Source organism: Corapipo altera, unplaced genomic scaffold, assembly GCF_003945725.1.
Source record: "Corapipo altera isolate COAL_440 unplaced genomic scaffold, ASM394572v1 103, whole genome shotgun sequence".
Lineage (NCBI taxonomy): Eukaryota > Metazoa > Chordata > Aves > Passeriformes > Pipridae > Corapipo > Corapipo altera.
The window spans coordinates 467,062-482,975 of record NW_020884993.1 but is presented as its reverse complement, the minus strand read 5'-3'; the positions used below and the strand labels follow the sequence as shown (position 1 = coordinate 482,975).

The 15,914-nt window shown below is 50.8% G+C and overlaps 1 protein-coding gene across 1 annotated transcript in view; it reads right to left on the bottom strand.

Moving 5' to 3' along the window:
* Positions 1 to 15,914, bottom strand: part of LOC113958324 (protein shisa-6-like) — a 101,884-nt gene that overhangs the window by 75,044 nt on the left and 10,926 nt on the right. The window contains exon 2 of the mRNA XM_027666476.1: positions 11,606 to 11,766. Within this exon, the coding sequence (XP_027522277.1) occupies positions 11,606 to 11,766 (161 nt within the window). The remainder of the gene's footprint in view (positions 1 to 11,605; positions 11,767 to 15,914) is intronic.

Here is a 15,914-nt window from a genome sequence, read left to right as displayed (position 1 = left end):
GAGCTGCAGGATGAAACAGGACACAACAGCTGCTTAGACAGTGGGCTTGGTTGTTTTTTTTTCCCTGAGGAAACTCCTGAGCAGCTTTAACTAAAACTTGAACTGCAGGCAGGATTGTTCTGACTGTAAATTGCCACCAGGGTGTCAAATCTGAGTCCTCGAAGATCCCAGATTTGCTGTCTGAGCCTCAGCCCACACATCAGAGTGCCTGGAGCCTTGAAGATGCTGGGAGTCAATCCCAGCTGGACACCAAGTTCCCAGATCATCCCAGCACAGGCTCCCCTGTGTCCTTGCTCACAGGCAACTTCTAAAAACCCTGCTTAGGTCTAAAACTAGCAGGGACACAGCTCAGTGTTACCAAGCAGCTCCCTCTGCCCAAAGGGATCCCTCTCAGCCCCTCTCCTGACTGAGCTCTGCATGCACTGCAGAGCTGCTCCAGCCCTGGGGAGCAGCACAGGGAGGACGTGGAGCTGCTGGAGAGAGTCCAGAGAGGCACCAAGAGGATCAGAGGGATGGAGCAGCTCTGCTGGGAGGAAAGGCTGGGAGAGTTGGCATTGTTCAGTCTGGAGAAGAGAAGCTTTGGGGTGACCTAATTGTGGCCTTCCAGGACCTGAAGGGAACCTGCAAGAAAGATGGAGAGACATGATTCCCAAGGTCCTGGAGTGGCAGGACAAGGGGGAATGGCTTCCAGCTGACAGAGGGAAGGTTTAGATGGGATATTGGGAAGAAAGTTTTGGCTGTGAGTGGGTGAGGCCCTGGCACAGGTTGCCCAGAGAAGCTGTGGCTGCCCCATCCCTGGAAGTGTCCAAGGCCAGGTTGGACGGGGCTTGGAGCAACCTGGGAGAGTGAAAGATGTCCCTGCCCATGGCAGGGGGTGGAAGGAGATAATCTTTAAGGTCTTTTCAAACCCAAAACAGTCTATGGTTCTATGAATTCATCATTTCACCTCTTCCTAAGCTGATTTTGCTGGGTGAATGAGCTACAAAAGAAAGATGTGACAGCTCCAGAGCCAGGAGAGAGAAGCCACCATGGCAAAGGATGTGGGAAGAAGAGGATGGAGCCCTCTCCTTCAACAGCAGAAGGGACATTAGTCTGGCTCAACTGCCTGGGAAACTGGAGCTTGAGAGGAAGAAGGGGCAAACTTGCAGATCCAAATCAAGACACAGGTCAGGGTTTGAATAAAAACCTCCTGAGGAGCAGGACTCCCCTCACCTGCTGCCTCCTGGAGCCCTGGGACCTGCTGCCCTGCATTGCTTTGTGCAGGACCCCCATCCTTCCTTCCCTGTTTCCCAGGGACCTGGGTCTGGGCAGCTGGTGAGGGCTGAGGTGACAAACCTGCAGCTCAGACACCCAGTGCTCCCGAGGGAGAGGAGCCTCTCCCAGTCCTGCCCTTTCTCCCCACACTCCACATTCTCCACAATAACTGTGCCATTACTTCCTCTAATGCCCTCTGCTCCCAATCCTTTCCCACATCTGGAGGGGGAGGACAGAGCACAGGGTGAGGGGAACCACATGATTTAAACATCCTTCCTTCCTTTCCCCAACACAGACTGTGGAGTGTTATAGGACAGGACAAGGGTATGACCTGACCTTCCCCTTTGGGTGTTATGCTCCAAAACTGTTTCCAATTCTATTTTGTATATTTTCAGAACAGTATTTCTTTGCCCTTCCCAATCCAGCTGTACAGATTGAGGAACTGGGAAAGCATCCAAATGTATCAGGTTGGACCTCCTACACACACAGAGTCTCCATCCTCCGTAATTCCATCTCACTGCTCCCTGTCAGCTGAGCTGTGACTCTCCTGCCTCCATCAGTCCCACATCCCAGGACCCCACCAGCCCAGCAACCCCAGGATTTGCTCTTAAACACAACAACTGCTGCAAATATCAGGCAGAGAGCAGTGGAATGGTTTTAAAATAAAAGAGATTTAGATTAGATGTTAGGAGGAAATTCTCCCCTGTGAGGGTGGGGAGGCCCTGGCACAGGCTGCCCAGAGAAGCTGTGGCTGCCCCATCCCTGGGAGTGTCCAAGGCCAGGTTGGACGGGGCTTGGAGGAACCTGGGCTGGTGGAAGGTGTCCCTGCCCATGGCAGGGGCTGGAATGAGCTGAGTTTTAAGGTCCCTTCCCACCCAAACCATTCTGTGACTCTGTGATGTCACAGCCTGGCTGTGGCAGCCCCTGTGCCCCCACTTCTGCTCTGGCAGCACGGGGGGCATGGGGGGCACAGGGAGCTGCTGCTGCCTCATGAGGCAATTTGAGGCATCACTCAGTGTGTTCTCACAGCCCCACAGCCCCTCAAACGTGTTGGTTACATGCCTGCACCACACTCCTGGACTTTTTCCACATCAATGAAAATGCTGCTTCACTACATTCCCACATTATCCATGTGTTTTGGTGGGTAGTTTTCAGCAGGTTGAGTTTCACTGGAAGGCTTTGTTTCAAAGTAAATCTATATGTTTAATCCTGGCTCCTGCTCACGACTTGCACTAGTCTGTCTTAAAAAAAAAAAAGCAAAAAAAAAGCTGTTGCCATAGTAACCCCCAGTTTCTGGTATCACTGTGGCTGATCAGCACTGCTTGCCCGGCCTGGTGGCTCTGGGACTGTCCAAGGAATGCTAAATTCCACCAAAACACTTTTACAGACACCTGGTATTTATTCCACAGCTCTGGGTGTTGCTGCTTTGCTGTGGCTCTGTGGTTCATGTGAGCATCACCCCCTCAGACGTGTGGACACACACACAGTGTCCACCTACTCAGTTAATTCCCCACAGCAGTAAGACTTGCTTATTTTTTTTCCAAATTTTTGTCAAATTTGTCACTTGTTAACTGGTATAACACATAAACCCCTGCCATCAGTCATGGGAGATATTTGGGCATGAGACACAAGAAAATATTGCAAGTATTGTTGCTTTTAAGTCTTCAGCAAGCTCACTTGTAAATATATTTGCACTGGGGGTGTTTTGTTGTCTCCTGTGTCTTATTAGTGGGGCACAGTTTTCCCAAAGGCTCTTTTTTCACAGATTACCCTAAAACTTCACAGCTCAGTAAGAGGCTCAGGAGACCAGAATAAATCAATAGCTCCAGGCAGCAGGAGGGGCAGCCCCAGCGTGGCCGAGGGAGTGAGGAGTCTGTGGGAATCAGGGAGCAGCACTGGTTAAACCTCTCACAACTGAATATCCCACAACCTCTGGCAGCATCACAAGAGGGAAGTTGGATGTCCAAAACAGTGAGATTAAGCAAGGATAAGCAAAGAAATATTTAGCAGTTAAAAAGATCCATTTGGAATCACACAATAGGCTGAGTTGGAAGGGACCTACAAGGATCGTCAAGTGCAACCCTCAGCCCTGCACAGGACCAACCTGGGGTAGTGGGAGGGGTCCCTGCCCATGGCAGGGGTGGGACTGGATGAGCTTCCAACCCAAACCAGTGTTTGATTCTAAGGTTCCTGTGCCCTTATTCCTCTCTGTCCCTTTGTAAAAGTGGAGCAAAGTTTTTGGCCGCATCCCATTTGCTGTGTGAGTGCAGCCACTGCCGGGCTGGGAACACACCCAGGTGTGAGCTCTGCCCAGGGAATACCTGAGCTCATCAGCGGGCACTGACTGAGGAATCCCAGAGTCCCAGAATGTGCTGAGCTGGAAGGGACCCACAAGGATCATCCAGTCCAACTCCTGGCCCTGCACAGGCCCATCCCCAAGAGTCACCCCCTGTGCCCCAGAGGATCAGCCAAACCCTCCTGGAGCTCTGGCAGCCTTGGGGCTGTGCCCACTGCCCTGGGGAGCCTGGGCAGTGCCCAACCAGCCTTTGGGGGAAGAACCTTTGGCTGAGATCCAACCTGAGCCTGCCCTGACACAGCTCCAGCCATTCCCTGGCTGCTGTCCCTGGTCCCCCCAGAGCAGAGCTCAGTCCCTGCCCCTCCTCTGCCCCTACCCAGGAAGGTGGAACTGCAGAGAGGTCTCCCCTCAGTCTCCTCTGCTCCAGCTGAACACACCAAGTGCCCTCAGTGTCCTCACACACCTTCAAATCAAGGCCCTTCCCCATCCTGGTTGCCCTCAGGTCAATTAAGCTCTTTGCATTCCAGCTCATTGTCCTGGCTTTCCAACCCACCCCTTGTCCTGTGTTTCTTGGTTCAAAAACTCTTTGGGATGAAGTCCAATGCAGGTGTAAAAGCTCTCACTTGCTGTTTGGCCACAGGATTAGGGGAGCCAGGTCTGTGCCACGTGGGGATGCAGGAGGAGCATGTGAGGCAGTCCCATGGCAAGGGGTGGAATGGGATGAGTTTTAAGATCCCTTCCAACACAACCCATTGTGTGACTCTGTGATATCACAGCCTCGCTCTGGCAGCCCCTGTACCCCCACTCCTGTGTGTGCAGCAGGGGTTGGACCCAGAGCATCCCAGTGGAAGGTGTCCCTGCTCATGGCAGGGTTTGTAACCAGATGATCTTTAAGGGCTCTTCCAACCCAAACCATTCTGGGTTTCTGTGGCTCCCTGACCAAAGCACACACACAGCACACAGCCCCTCTGAGAGAGGGGAGGGCCCAGGACAAACTGCTCCCTCACTGCCTGCCAAAGGGCAGGACTTACCCAAGGACAGGGCTTTACAGGCCTTTAGCCATTGATTTTTGAAGTCCAAACCTCTTAAAATAAGGCCCTTGCTTCTCTGTCCTCCATTTCCCTGTAAAAGGGAGCTGGGAGTGGGAATCAAAGGGTATCAGCTGTCCTGGTACCGGGGGTGAGTGAATCCTGCCAACATCTGACCCTGTGCAGGGTAATTTAGGGCTTACACAAGTGAGGATCCCAGATCCCCCACCCCACAGTGAGCAGCTGGTGTCCTGTCTCATCCCCCCTGCACCAACCCCAGCACATCCACCTCTCCCCACTCTGCTGGACTCATCCTCCCTCTTGGCAGTGGGATTTCAGTGGCAGGACACAGAGTAACTCTTACCCTCCAAACCTTCTGAGACACAAACTCTGACATTTTCTGGTGGCTCAGAAAATGCATTAACCCGTTTGGGATTTTCCTGGGAGGGAAAGCACTGGGGCTTACCATAACATGGGATGTGCTGGGAGGAAAAAGCAGATGGAGTGGCACTGAATTGCCTTATCTCCTATAAATCCTCAAGGTTTCAAAGCTGGCCCTGTTTCTTTCTTTTCAAATGTCAGTGAATGGCACCAGGACTAAGGAGAAAAGAAAAAAACCCTGTTCCTGGAACTCTGCGTGTTTTCCAAGTGGTTTCCCTAATTCTTCACCCACCTACACCTTAACTAGTGTCTCACAACAGAGCCCGGGGGCTGGAAAACGCCGCCGGGGGCCTGGGGGATCGTTTCACACCTGCTTTGTGTTCCCCTGAACAGCTGTAAATGACAACTCAAACTGGGAAGCAGCGGGGGTTGGAACCCCTTCCACAGCCATTCCCACACCCAGCCCCGGCAAATGAATTCAAAGGCTCGCTGAGGATTTTGGGGAGAAACTCGCTAATTCAATGAATGAAGGAAGGGAGGAATTTGAAGCAGAGCCTGGCTGATTCGGAGGAAGGGAGAGAGGGGAAAGGGAGAATGATGGATGAGGGGAAGGCAGGGATAACCTGCAGGGAATCTGGCTCATCCCGGGCTTAGAAAAGGGGCAAAGCCCATCCTGAGGCCGTGGCCAGGGAGAGCAGGGCCAAGAGCAGAGATCCCTCCCCTGTGTGATGTCTGGGGTGGAAACACTCCCCTGTGTTTGGCTGGACATGTTTGCCACGATTTCCACAAAGATTAAAGGCCTCTCCTGCGTTTGTTCACATCCAGAACAAGCTCAGAATGTGCCTCTGGGTGGAAGGCACTGCTGAAAACACCACTTTGAATACATACATCTCTGGAACATCCTGACTCAAATGGCTTATTAAAAACCTTCCCCAGATATATCAGGTTAATCAGAGTGCTAGGCTGGGCTGTTTGCTGCATTCCAAGTGCTAATCCTGTCAGTGGCTGTTCTTCACACCTGCAGGTCCCCCCAGATGAAGAGCAGAAGATTTTTAACACTGGAAAATTATCTCCATTTCCCCCTGTGGTCACCTCTTTCCTGACACGTCTGGGGCTGCTTTCAGACCAGTGAATTCCCCTGGTGAGGCATATTCTGAGAATTAAAAGGCCAACAGAATATAAAATATAAAACTAGGCCAGAGTCTTTTCTCCAGGTACAAAAAACAGAGTCTTGTCCTTGCTCTCCAGCCTCCTGATCCGGGGGGGGTGGTGAGAAGGAGCAGAATTCCAGGCACAAATTTTACACACCAAGTAGGTGACACCTGGGGACCCTTCACTTCTGTGAACAGTGCCAACAAGGACATCCTTGTCCTGAACATATTTGGAGAAGTTCTCCTCCCACAAAACTTCTCACATCAATCCAATGGTCCTGAGTGTCCCTTCTCTCCCAGGTTGGCAATACAGGGGATTTGTGTGAAAAGGAGCCAGAGTGGGAGAGCCAGAATGAAACCAAGAAAACAAAGGATCAGTTCAGACCATGTGCTGTCCTGGAGCATCAGAGATTTGTCTCAGATGTGGGTCAGGACATAAATCTCCCTGAGCCATCAGGATTTATCTAAACCAAGCCCACTGTGACAGAACAACACTGATTTCCACCAGTCAAAGGTTTCAAATCTGTACTTGGAGCCTTGGTTTGGAGAACAGCAATAGAAAGACCCCGTGTGTGACTGTCACCCTGAGCTGGCCCCCCCTCAAGGCCCTCAGAAAACTCCCATCTGACAATTTCTGTGAATCTTCCAGGTGCTTTGCTTCACCACATTTTGAGAAAAGCAAAGCAACCCTTTGCATCTGAGTTCCAAAAGGCCTTCAAATCTCCTTTGAAGGCCAGAAATATTTCAAATATTTCCAGCAGGCCTTCAAAAACATCAGCAGGCTGAGAGAACTGGGGCTTTTCAGCCTGGGGAAGAGAAGGCTCTGGGGACCCTAAAGGGGCTCCAGGAGCTGGAGAGGGATTTTTCAGAAGGACTTGGAGTGACAAAGGGGAATGACCTTAAGCTGAAGGAGGGTAGATTTAGATTAGATTTATAAGGAAGAAATTGTTCCCTGTGAGGGTGGGGAGGCCCTGGCACAGGTTGCCCAGAGAAGCTGTGGCTGCCCCATCCCTGGAAGTGTCCAAGGCCACGTTGGACGGGGCTTGGAGCAACCTGGGACAGTGGAAGGTGTCCCTGCCCATGGCAGGGGGTGGAATGGGATGATCTTTAGTGTCTCTTCAGCATAACTGTGACAGGACCTGCCCTCACCCTTTCTGACACACCAGTTCACTGTGGATGTTGCAGGAGTTGCCTCTGGCTCAAATTCTGTCCCTTGTGCCCAGTGCAGCCCCTTCCCCTGTGGAGCACATGGAGCTGCCTCCGGGGGACATTTCCCACCCCTGCAGGAACTACTGACCTTTCTCCCATCTCTCCTTCCTGTCCGTGTTTCTGTCCATCCACTGAACACATGAGTGGCACTGACCTTCACAAGAGGTGTCAGCACAGCCCCTACACCTCATGGCACCTGCTAAACCTGCACCTCCACACCCCTGAGACCCCAAACCACCCTATAACTCCCTTAAATCTACCCCTATGTCCCCATGAGACCCCTAGACTTCCCACACCCCTGAGACCACCCAGAATCCTCCTATAGCCCCCCTAAACATGCCCCTACGCCCTTGTGACCCCTCTAGATCCACTCCCCGACCTTTGAGACCCTCTAAACCTGCCCCTACACATGTGGCTAAGGAGAAAAGAGAGGGAAATGTTGCTGGAGTTTTCCTTCCAACACCCTTAAAAGCCCTGCTGTGATGGAGATATTGAAAGTGCCAGCAGAGATGAGATGGATATTGTGGCATCTCAGATTCCTCACATTTTACCTGTTGCTCAACAAGAAACACTGAACCAACAGGAGATCTGGGGGCTGGAGGAGCATTCCTGGCTCCTACTGATCAGCTGGAGAGATGTGCTCTGACCTGAGCACTCTGTGGGCACAGCTTCCAGCTTTTCTTTACCTGGAAAGACCCAACCACCACCAAAACACAGGCACTGCATAAAAACAGTGACCAAAAATGTCCACAGAAGTGAGAGGGGGTGGAAGGGGAGGTGGGCTGTCCCCAGCTCCCTTCTCCAAGGGGAGCAAAAGTGGCAATAATCTCTGGAGAGATGCTCTTCAGACACTTGGGGAGCTCAGGTTTGGCAGATCCCACTGGGGGAAATGCATTCTACCTCCCAGAACCAGCTGCTCCCATCCTGCCTGGGGAAGGGGGTCATGGCACAGGAGCAGGATGAAGCCCTCTCAAAACCAGCTGCCTTGTCTGAAGAGCAATTGTCTCCATGTCTAGGACAGAGACACTTTCCTTTTTCCCTTAGATAAGCCTTATCTAGACTTGAATTGAGAAGTAAAGGCTGCACCCAACACCAGCCCAGCTGCAGAGCTCAGGGACTTCTGAAACCACCTGCTATGAACTGCCTGGGAAAGTCACTGAGGGCTTTGCCTCAGCCTTGAACTGCCCTTCAGGCATCAGCAAGTGCTGGGGACAGAAGCAGCTCATCTTCCTTCCTGCAACCAGTGCCTCACAGGAAGGATCCTCGTGGAACCCTGGAAGGAATCAGCCTTTGTGAGGGCTGCAGGATGGAAGGAAGGTGTGGAGATGTTTCCAGGCTGTAGGTTTAGAGCAGAAGGCCAGTGCTGCAGGCTTGAGGTCACAGGTGCTCAGTGTGGCATCCATGCTGCAGAGCTCAGCAGAACAAGTGTTTCTGTTCAATCTGATTAAATATATATTAATCTCTTCAGGATCAGGAAGCAGGGGGGGAAGCTGAAAGGGCTGCTGATGTGCAGGCTACAGTCAGAGAGCTCCAACTGCCTCCGTATCTAAAGTGTCCCACTGCTGCTTTGGAGCTGGCTGTGCATCTCAGAGGTTCTCATGCCAAGTTTCCAGGGTTTTTCCTGCCCTCATCCCATCACTTCCATGGCTGGGACTGGTTGACCCACCCAGTACAGAGTTAGCAGGGTCCTGCCTTCCCTGAGGCTCCTTGCTGTGGGTGGGTCTCCTCCTTGGGGAGCATCCAAGAGGAACAGGAATGACCCCAGAGGAGTTCAGGTGTGAGGTGGCATGTGGGAGATGAACTCTCCATCTCCTCTCCTCCCCTCTCTCCATCCTTCCCTCAGGAACTCCAGGCACCTCCCAGCAGGTGCCCCAGCCCTGCCCTCAGCAGCACCTGCAGGAGCCGCTTTGCTTGGGCTCCACTGCCTGAGCTGAGCCCACCTCCATTTGTCACTGTCACCTCCACTCTCTCTACTCACTGACACCAAACCAGCCTGATGGAAAAATGAAGCCATGGTTTATTTAGCAGGACTTCAGGGCACCCTTCCAATTATAAGTTTGGAAACAGAAGTTCCAAGTAAAACAAATCCCAAACTCAATCAGCACATGTGTAATGAGGAAAGTACTTTATGGTTGCTTAACCACTCCTACTCTGCAGTGCTGAGACAACCCAGAGCTGGTGCTTTTCAGATCCCACCACAAAACTCTACAGCTGTGGTCTTCTCCAGCCAGTTTGCAGCACCAGTGAGCAGTGCTTTGCCTGGATCTTACTGCACATTTCCGCCTCTATGTTTTCCCCCTAGGTGTCCCCTATTTCCTTCCTTTTTTTTAAGTTTTCTTTCCCTTTTCAATAAAATAAGCATTACTGACTCTTCTGCCTCCACACAAGGGCTTACCAACTTTATTCTAGTTCCACATACTTGTTTTCCAACTTTTACTTCCTTCCTTCCCAGATTTTAGCATTCACTTATACAATTTCCTGATTCCCACAAAGCTGAGTAACAGAGCACAGATCCAGCATTGCCCTGTTCTGCCAAGGAAACCTTACAGGAAAACATTCCCTGTATGGCTGTTTTATGAGCTCAGGATCCTTTGTAAGTGATTAGCTTCCTGTCTCCTATGATCTATGGGGAGATGTTAACAGCAGGCACAGCCAGGAACAAGTTCTTTTGGGCAGTTTACAAGAGCAAGTTTTCCCTTCCCAGCTTTGGCAAGGCCTGGCTGTGATATTCAGTCCAACTGGCAGCACTGATCCATCACCCTACAGCTGCCAAGGGCTGTGGGAGGCTCTGCTGGGACTGAAGTCCCTTCTCCTTTGGGGCTGTGTGTTTGGGAATATCTCCTTTAGTGGCTCCTGCTGCCTGTGGGTGCCCATTAGAGCCCTGGCTGGGCTGTCATGGCTTTTGCCCCTCACACAGTCTGGACAAACCCACAGACAAGGTGCCTTCCCCTTCTGAGACACCTTGCCTTGCTCATCTCATGTCCCAACCCTCAGCCAGCACCAAATGGACTCCTCACTGACTGCTGCCCTTTGTAATGGGATCATGTTCAGCTGGAGAAGACAAAACTCAAGTGCTGTTCTCCAGACCAACATTTTACTGCACAGGTAACTCTCTGGTGTAGAGAATTACAGGGGTCCCTGGTTCTGAGGGAAATGGGAGAGCAAAGGAATCCTTCTTAGTTCTCAGGAAAATTATTTTGTTCTCAGCAAAAGGCTTCCAGAGAACACCATCACCTGTGCCTGTCTGCACAGGGTGATGAACACTGCACCAAACCCCTTCAAACTGCCCCAGCCAAACAGTCCCAACCAAACTGCCCCAACCAAACAGTCCCAACCGCACAGTCCCAACCACACAGTCCCTGCCTCAGCCACACACCCTTCCCACTCAGAGCAGAGCCCTGCAGGTCGTGGAGCAGCCTGAGCTCCCACTGCCTTCCTTCAAAAGCTTCCCTAGCAAGGACCATGAGTAAAACCCCCTCTGCTCACCAGGTGACACAGGTCAGGAAGTGCCACCAGAACCTTCCACGTGAGGCTGAACAGGTTGTGAGTGAATGAGGGCCCAGCTCTGAGCACACACCCAGAGCAAATGGGAGATCTGCCACATCCCCCCCAACAAAGGTGTGCAGCACCCACTGAGGCACTGCTCAGGCAACTATCAACCTCTGAAGCATTAAATAACCCAGAACAATATCTTTATTCCCCAGCCCTGTGCCACTGGGGGAAATCAAGGCAAAAAGAAGGCAAAGGATTTCACCAAATTGACCCAGCCAGTCGAAGCTGAAAAAACCCCCAAGATGTGTCCCCATTCCCAGGCCAATGCTCCTAGAGGACCTTTGGAGTTCTTCTAGGTCACCTCCCACACCATCCTCTCAGCACATGGCCACAGTTCCCCTGGATGAACACGGAGGCCCCAATTCCATGGATTTCTCTCTTCCCAGCTGCTCAGCACAGGGAGCCCCACAAAGCCTCTCAGCATATATGTTTTGTTGGAAATACACAGTGTTCTACACTCAATACAAGCCCTGGTACAACCTGAATTTATACCTCACTGGCTCTGAATTGTTAAAATGCCTGGAGAGAGAGAGAACAGCCACTCTGCTCCCAGAAACCTGAGAGAATCATCACCACTGAGCCCTGCACTGCTCCGCTCCGCCTGGGTGCCTTTTAAAGCCATTTATTATCCTAATTTTAGGTTTACAAAGTCTGCTGGTGTAAAGTGGGATGTTCTGCTGCCTTCTAACACGGCCCCTGGTTGCTCTGGAGAGAGAGAGGAGAGCAGCACTTACCTGGGTTGCTCTTGGAGGTGCGCACTGGGGTGTAATGGTTTTTGGAAGAGGTCCTGACTGGGGTGTTCTCTTTGGGAGAGGTATCTATGGCTGAGATAGTCTCTCTTTCACAGTGTCCTATTGGGATTGGTCCCTGCTGCCTTAAGATGTCAGCCAGAGCCCTGGGGAGAGAGAAAGAGGGAAAAAACCCATATTTTCACTCATCAGCTAGAACTCAGTATTTTCAGTTCCACAAATTCAGCAGCAGTTGGATTTCTACCAGAAACAGAAACAAAACAAAAAAAAAGCAACAATATTCATAATAAAATAAAAAATACAGCTTAAAAGCTCAGTTTCTTTCTGTGTGGCTGCTGCAAGTAGTTCCTGGCTATTGTTCAGTTTTTCATATGCTTCCCCTCATTCACTTCACCCCAGGGTTGTGTCATCCCTCCATCATTCTCCTTGCAGTGCAGATGAACTGCTCGTTGTAGCAGAAAGCTCCAGCCAGAGTCACTCTGAACACATCACAGCCCTGGGACCTGCCCAAGGGGGCACCAAAACTGCCCTCCCCAAGCCACACTTCTTTAAGATTGACCAAAATCAGGAGTCTGGTCCCCACTCTCCAGAAATCCCTAATTTTTCTGCACCACAGCAGTGGGGGGAGGGAGTTTTTGAGAGGAGAACCAGCAGCCCAGAAGAAAAGGATTAAACAACGTTCCTGGGTGAATGTCAACACAGCTATTAGCCTACCTTGAGCTTTCTGCCCATTAGGGATTTCTTTAATGGTCCTTAGGTTTCTCTGCTATTCCCCAAGAATAAGCAATGCCACACAGTGCAGCTGCAGCCAATGTTTTCCCCTTGGACGGCTGGATACTCCAAGATTTTTTTTCCTCTGTGAATATCATGGACACAGTGGAATAATCACAGCGTGAAATGCTCTGATTTTCTTAGGGCAGCCACAAGCTCTCACTGGAGCCACAGGGAAAGGAGGAAGGGAGTGACTTGTGTGGATTTAAGGGACAGTGGCCTTTGAAGGATGATGGAGTTTGAAAGGCTCTTTTCTCTTGGCAGAGGAAACATGTCTGATGTCACCTTGGGTACCAAGAAAGATGTAAGGAGGAGAAATTCCTTCATTGCATATTGATGAGGAGGATGCTGGTGTTGCTCATATCTCCTGGCATTCCTTAAATGCCATATTTCTGGTCTTTCATATGAGAAATAGTTTGGGACTCGAGTCCCTTCCATTTTCCAAATGATTTCCTCTCCAGACTGCTGTCCCTGTGCATAATGGATTGCAACACTAATGTGCTCTACAAAAGAAACCCTGGGAAGATCTCAGAGGCTCCCAAAGAGGATTATGTTAGTTCACAACCATCCTGTGCAGAATATTTTTAACCACTTTTGATTATTTATTGGCTGTAAAGAGAGTAGAGATAGGGGCTGTAACCAACCATAGGGTATCTGTGTGTGCACACACACTGAGACAGGTGGAGTAAAGGGGTTGTTGTTTGCAGGGACATGAAGGCACAGATTTTATTTAGTGCTAAGACAGGCTCAGAGAGCAGTAAGAGGTAGATACTTGCCCACAGGCTGGCACAGGTCTGTGGGTGCTCCCCATGGACAGTCATGCTCCAGGTACCTCAGACTGGACAGCTTACAGGACATGTTTAAAATTTTGGCTCTGTGTCCAAGGTTGTAGAGAACATGACTGACAGAACGAGGACCTGAAGCTGAGGCCTGAGGTTCCTGCCCTGTGTGACAGTGCACAGTCCCTTCCTGAGGAGAGGATCCATTCACCCAGTAATCCTGATGCATTCTATCCTACAGGATTCCAGCCCAATGCATTCCAGACCCTGCTGACTGGAGAATATTTGGGAAGCTAAAGAGCTCTGTCTGTTTGGCATCACCATCCTGTTGGAGACAACACATTTTTTGAAGGCAGCACGTTAGCAGAACCGAGCCCTTGGTACATATCTCCAAGATATATTAAGCATCAGATGACCATTTAATGGCATCTGCTGTACAGAAACACAAAGAGTCATTTTTCAATCACACGGATTGTATTAGGACCATTATTTACTGGCCCACAGTGGTTTGGGCTCATTTTGAACACTTGTCCAAGACACTCTTTGTGTCAAGAGTGCAATCACTCAGAGAGCAGAGGGAGGTGATAGATGAAGATGACTCTAAAACACTGTGTAAAACTCTAGATTCCACTCAGCTTAATCCATGGAGCCACCTGGGCAGGACCAACCAGGGCAGGGATCAGAGGGGTGGGTGGGGTGGGGAACACACAGAGCCAGCCCTGCAAACACAAAGGTGGGATGTGGAGCTGCAGGTACTGGTGGGGTGGAAATGAGAGAGGACAAAACACTTCTGCCTGAAGCTGAGTGTGTTTAACCTGACCAAGAGAGGCTCCACATCCCACCAGTGGGGAGCTGAAAAAGGGGCAGAGCAGGGCTGTTTGTGGAGCTGTAAATCAAAGGAGACAAGAGGCACTTGGCTTAACAGAAAAAATCCACAGTGAGACAGCAAAACACTGGAACAGGGATCCAGTGAGGCTGAGGGATCTCCATCCTTGGAGATCTTCAAATTCAGCTTGAAAAGACCCTGAACAACCTCATTTCCAGTGAAGATGGCCTTGCTTTAAGCAGGTAGCAGCAAGAGGGACCTCCAGAGGTCCCTTCCAACCCGATTTCTGCTGTGATTCTGAGGCTGGGACCACCTTCCACTGCAGCTCAGCTCATTTCTCCTCATACTTCTGTCCTTTGTCCTGCTAATATTACTCTCTGAATGGGGTTTGATACAGCCCTAAGCTTCCCTGTCTCCTGGATGGACAGTTTACCTCCATTCACTAAAAATAATTGAGGCAATTGGAGTGAATCTACCCTGGAACAGCTAAAGGTGAGAGGAAGTGCCTCATCCTCAGCCAATACCCACCTGAGAGCTGAACCCTCAACCTTCTGCCCTCTCTGAGGACAAAACCACGTGTCCAGGAAAACATTTCAGCTTGTGATCTTTATCACAAACAAAAATACAGCTCAGGGACCTGATGAGCACAAATGTAACCCCTTTTTTGTTTTCCATCCTGAAGGGATAGTAATAATGAGAGCTACTCTCTGGGTTGGTTGTTGGTCCCAACACAATAAGGAAATGATTTCGGGTGCCAGCCCACCTGGAAGGGAGGAGATTGTTGCTCTCAGACACTGAAGAAAACCCAGGTGATGCTCAGGAAAGTGATGTCTGTCCTGTCAGAGATAAACTGAGCACAGCTGTCCAAAGCAGCCCTGGCTGCTAGACCTGGGACTAAACCAACATGAGCTCTGCAGTGCTGAAGGTGTGATCTCCTTATTCCCTAAATACACTAGACTGTGTGTCCTGAGTACTCCCTTCTCCTCTTCATGGCTAGAGAGAGAAAAAAGACTTTTCAGCACCATCAGAACAAAACTTTATAGGTGGAGGAGAAAGTCCAGCTTGGATCACACTGGTTATTTCCTTGCCAATTCAATCACATTGCTGTGTGTGATCCAGGTTATTTCCATAAGGCCCCGAGGGTGGAAGGTCAGACCCATTTAAGTGAGGAAGGATTTGGTTGGTATAAGTCTCTTGGGTACAGCTGTTTAATTGCAAAGCTTCAGTAGAGCAGAGCAAGAGAGTCACTGAAATATTTGGGTCTTGTGTGCGCAGCCATTTGGGTACAATTAGTGCTGATAATAGCACTGATGTCAACAGCCTCCTAATCACCTGCCCAGGGATATGAGACACTTCAGGAATCTTTCTGTGACGACACATCTCTTATCTCAGGAACACAAACCTGGCTGGAACGTGGCACCTGCGGCAGCGGCTGGAGCCACCGGAGCGGCACAATGGCACAATCCCCTGGGAGATAACCACTGATGGCACCTCCTCACCTCAGAGATAACCACTGCTGACACCTCCTCACCCACGTCACTGCTGGGAGAGCACTAAAGCTCCTTCCCCCTGAGCCCCAAATAGCCACAGTGACATCAGGGATGCTGTTCCACACCAGTGCTGGGCCAGCAGTGTGTGAGGGAAACCAGGACATCCCAGGCCAGGTCCTGCTCTCAGGTGCGTTGTCAGAGAAGGTTCCTGTGGGATTCTGGACACTTTGGAAATCACAGAATCACCGAATGTGCTCAGTCGGAAGGGACCCACAAGGATCATCCAGTCCAACCCCTGGCCCTGCACAGGCCCATCCCCAAGAGTCACCCCCTGTGCCCCAGAGGATCAGCCAAACCCTCCTGGAGCTCTGGCAGCCTTGGGGCTGTGCCCACTGCCCTGGGGAGCCTGGGCAGTGCCCAACCAGCCT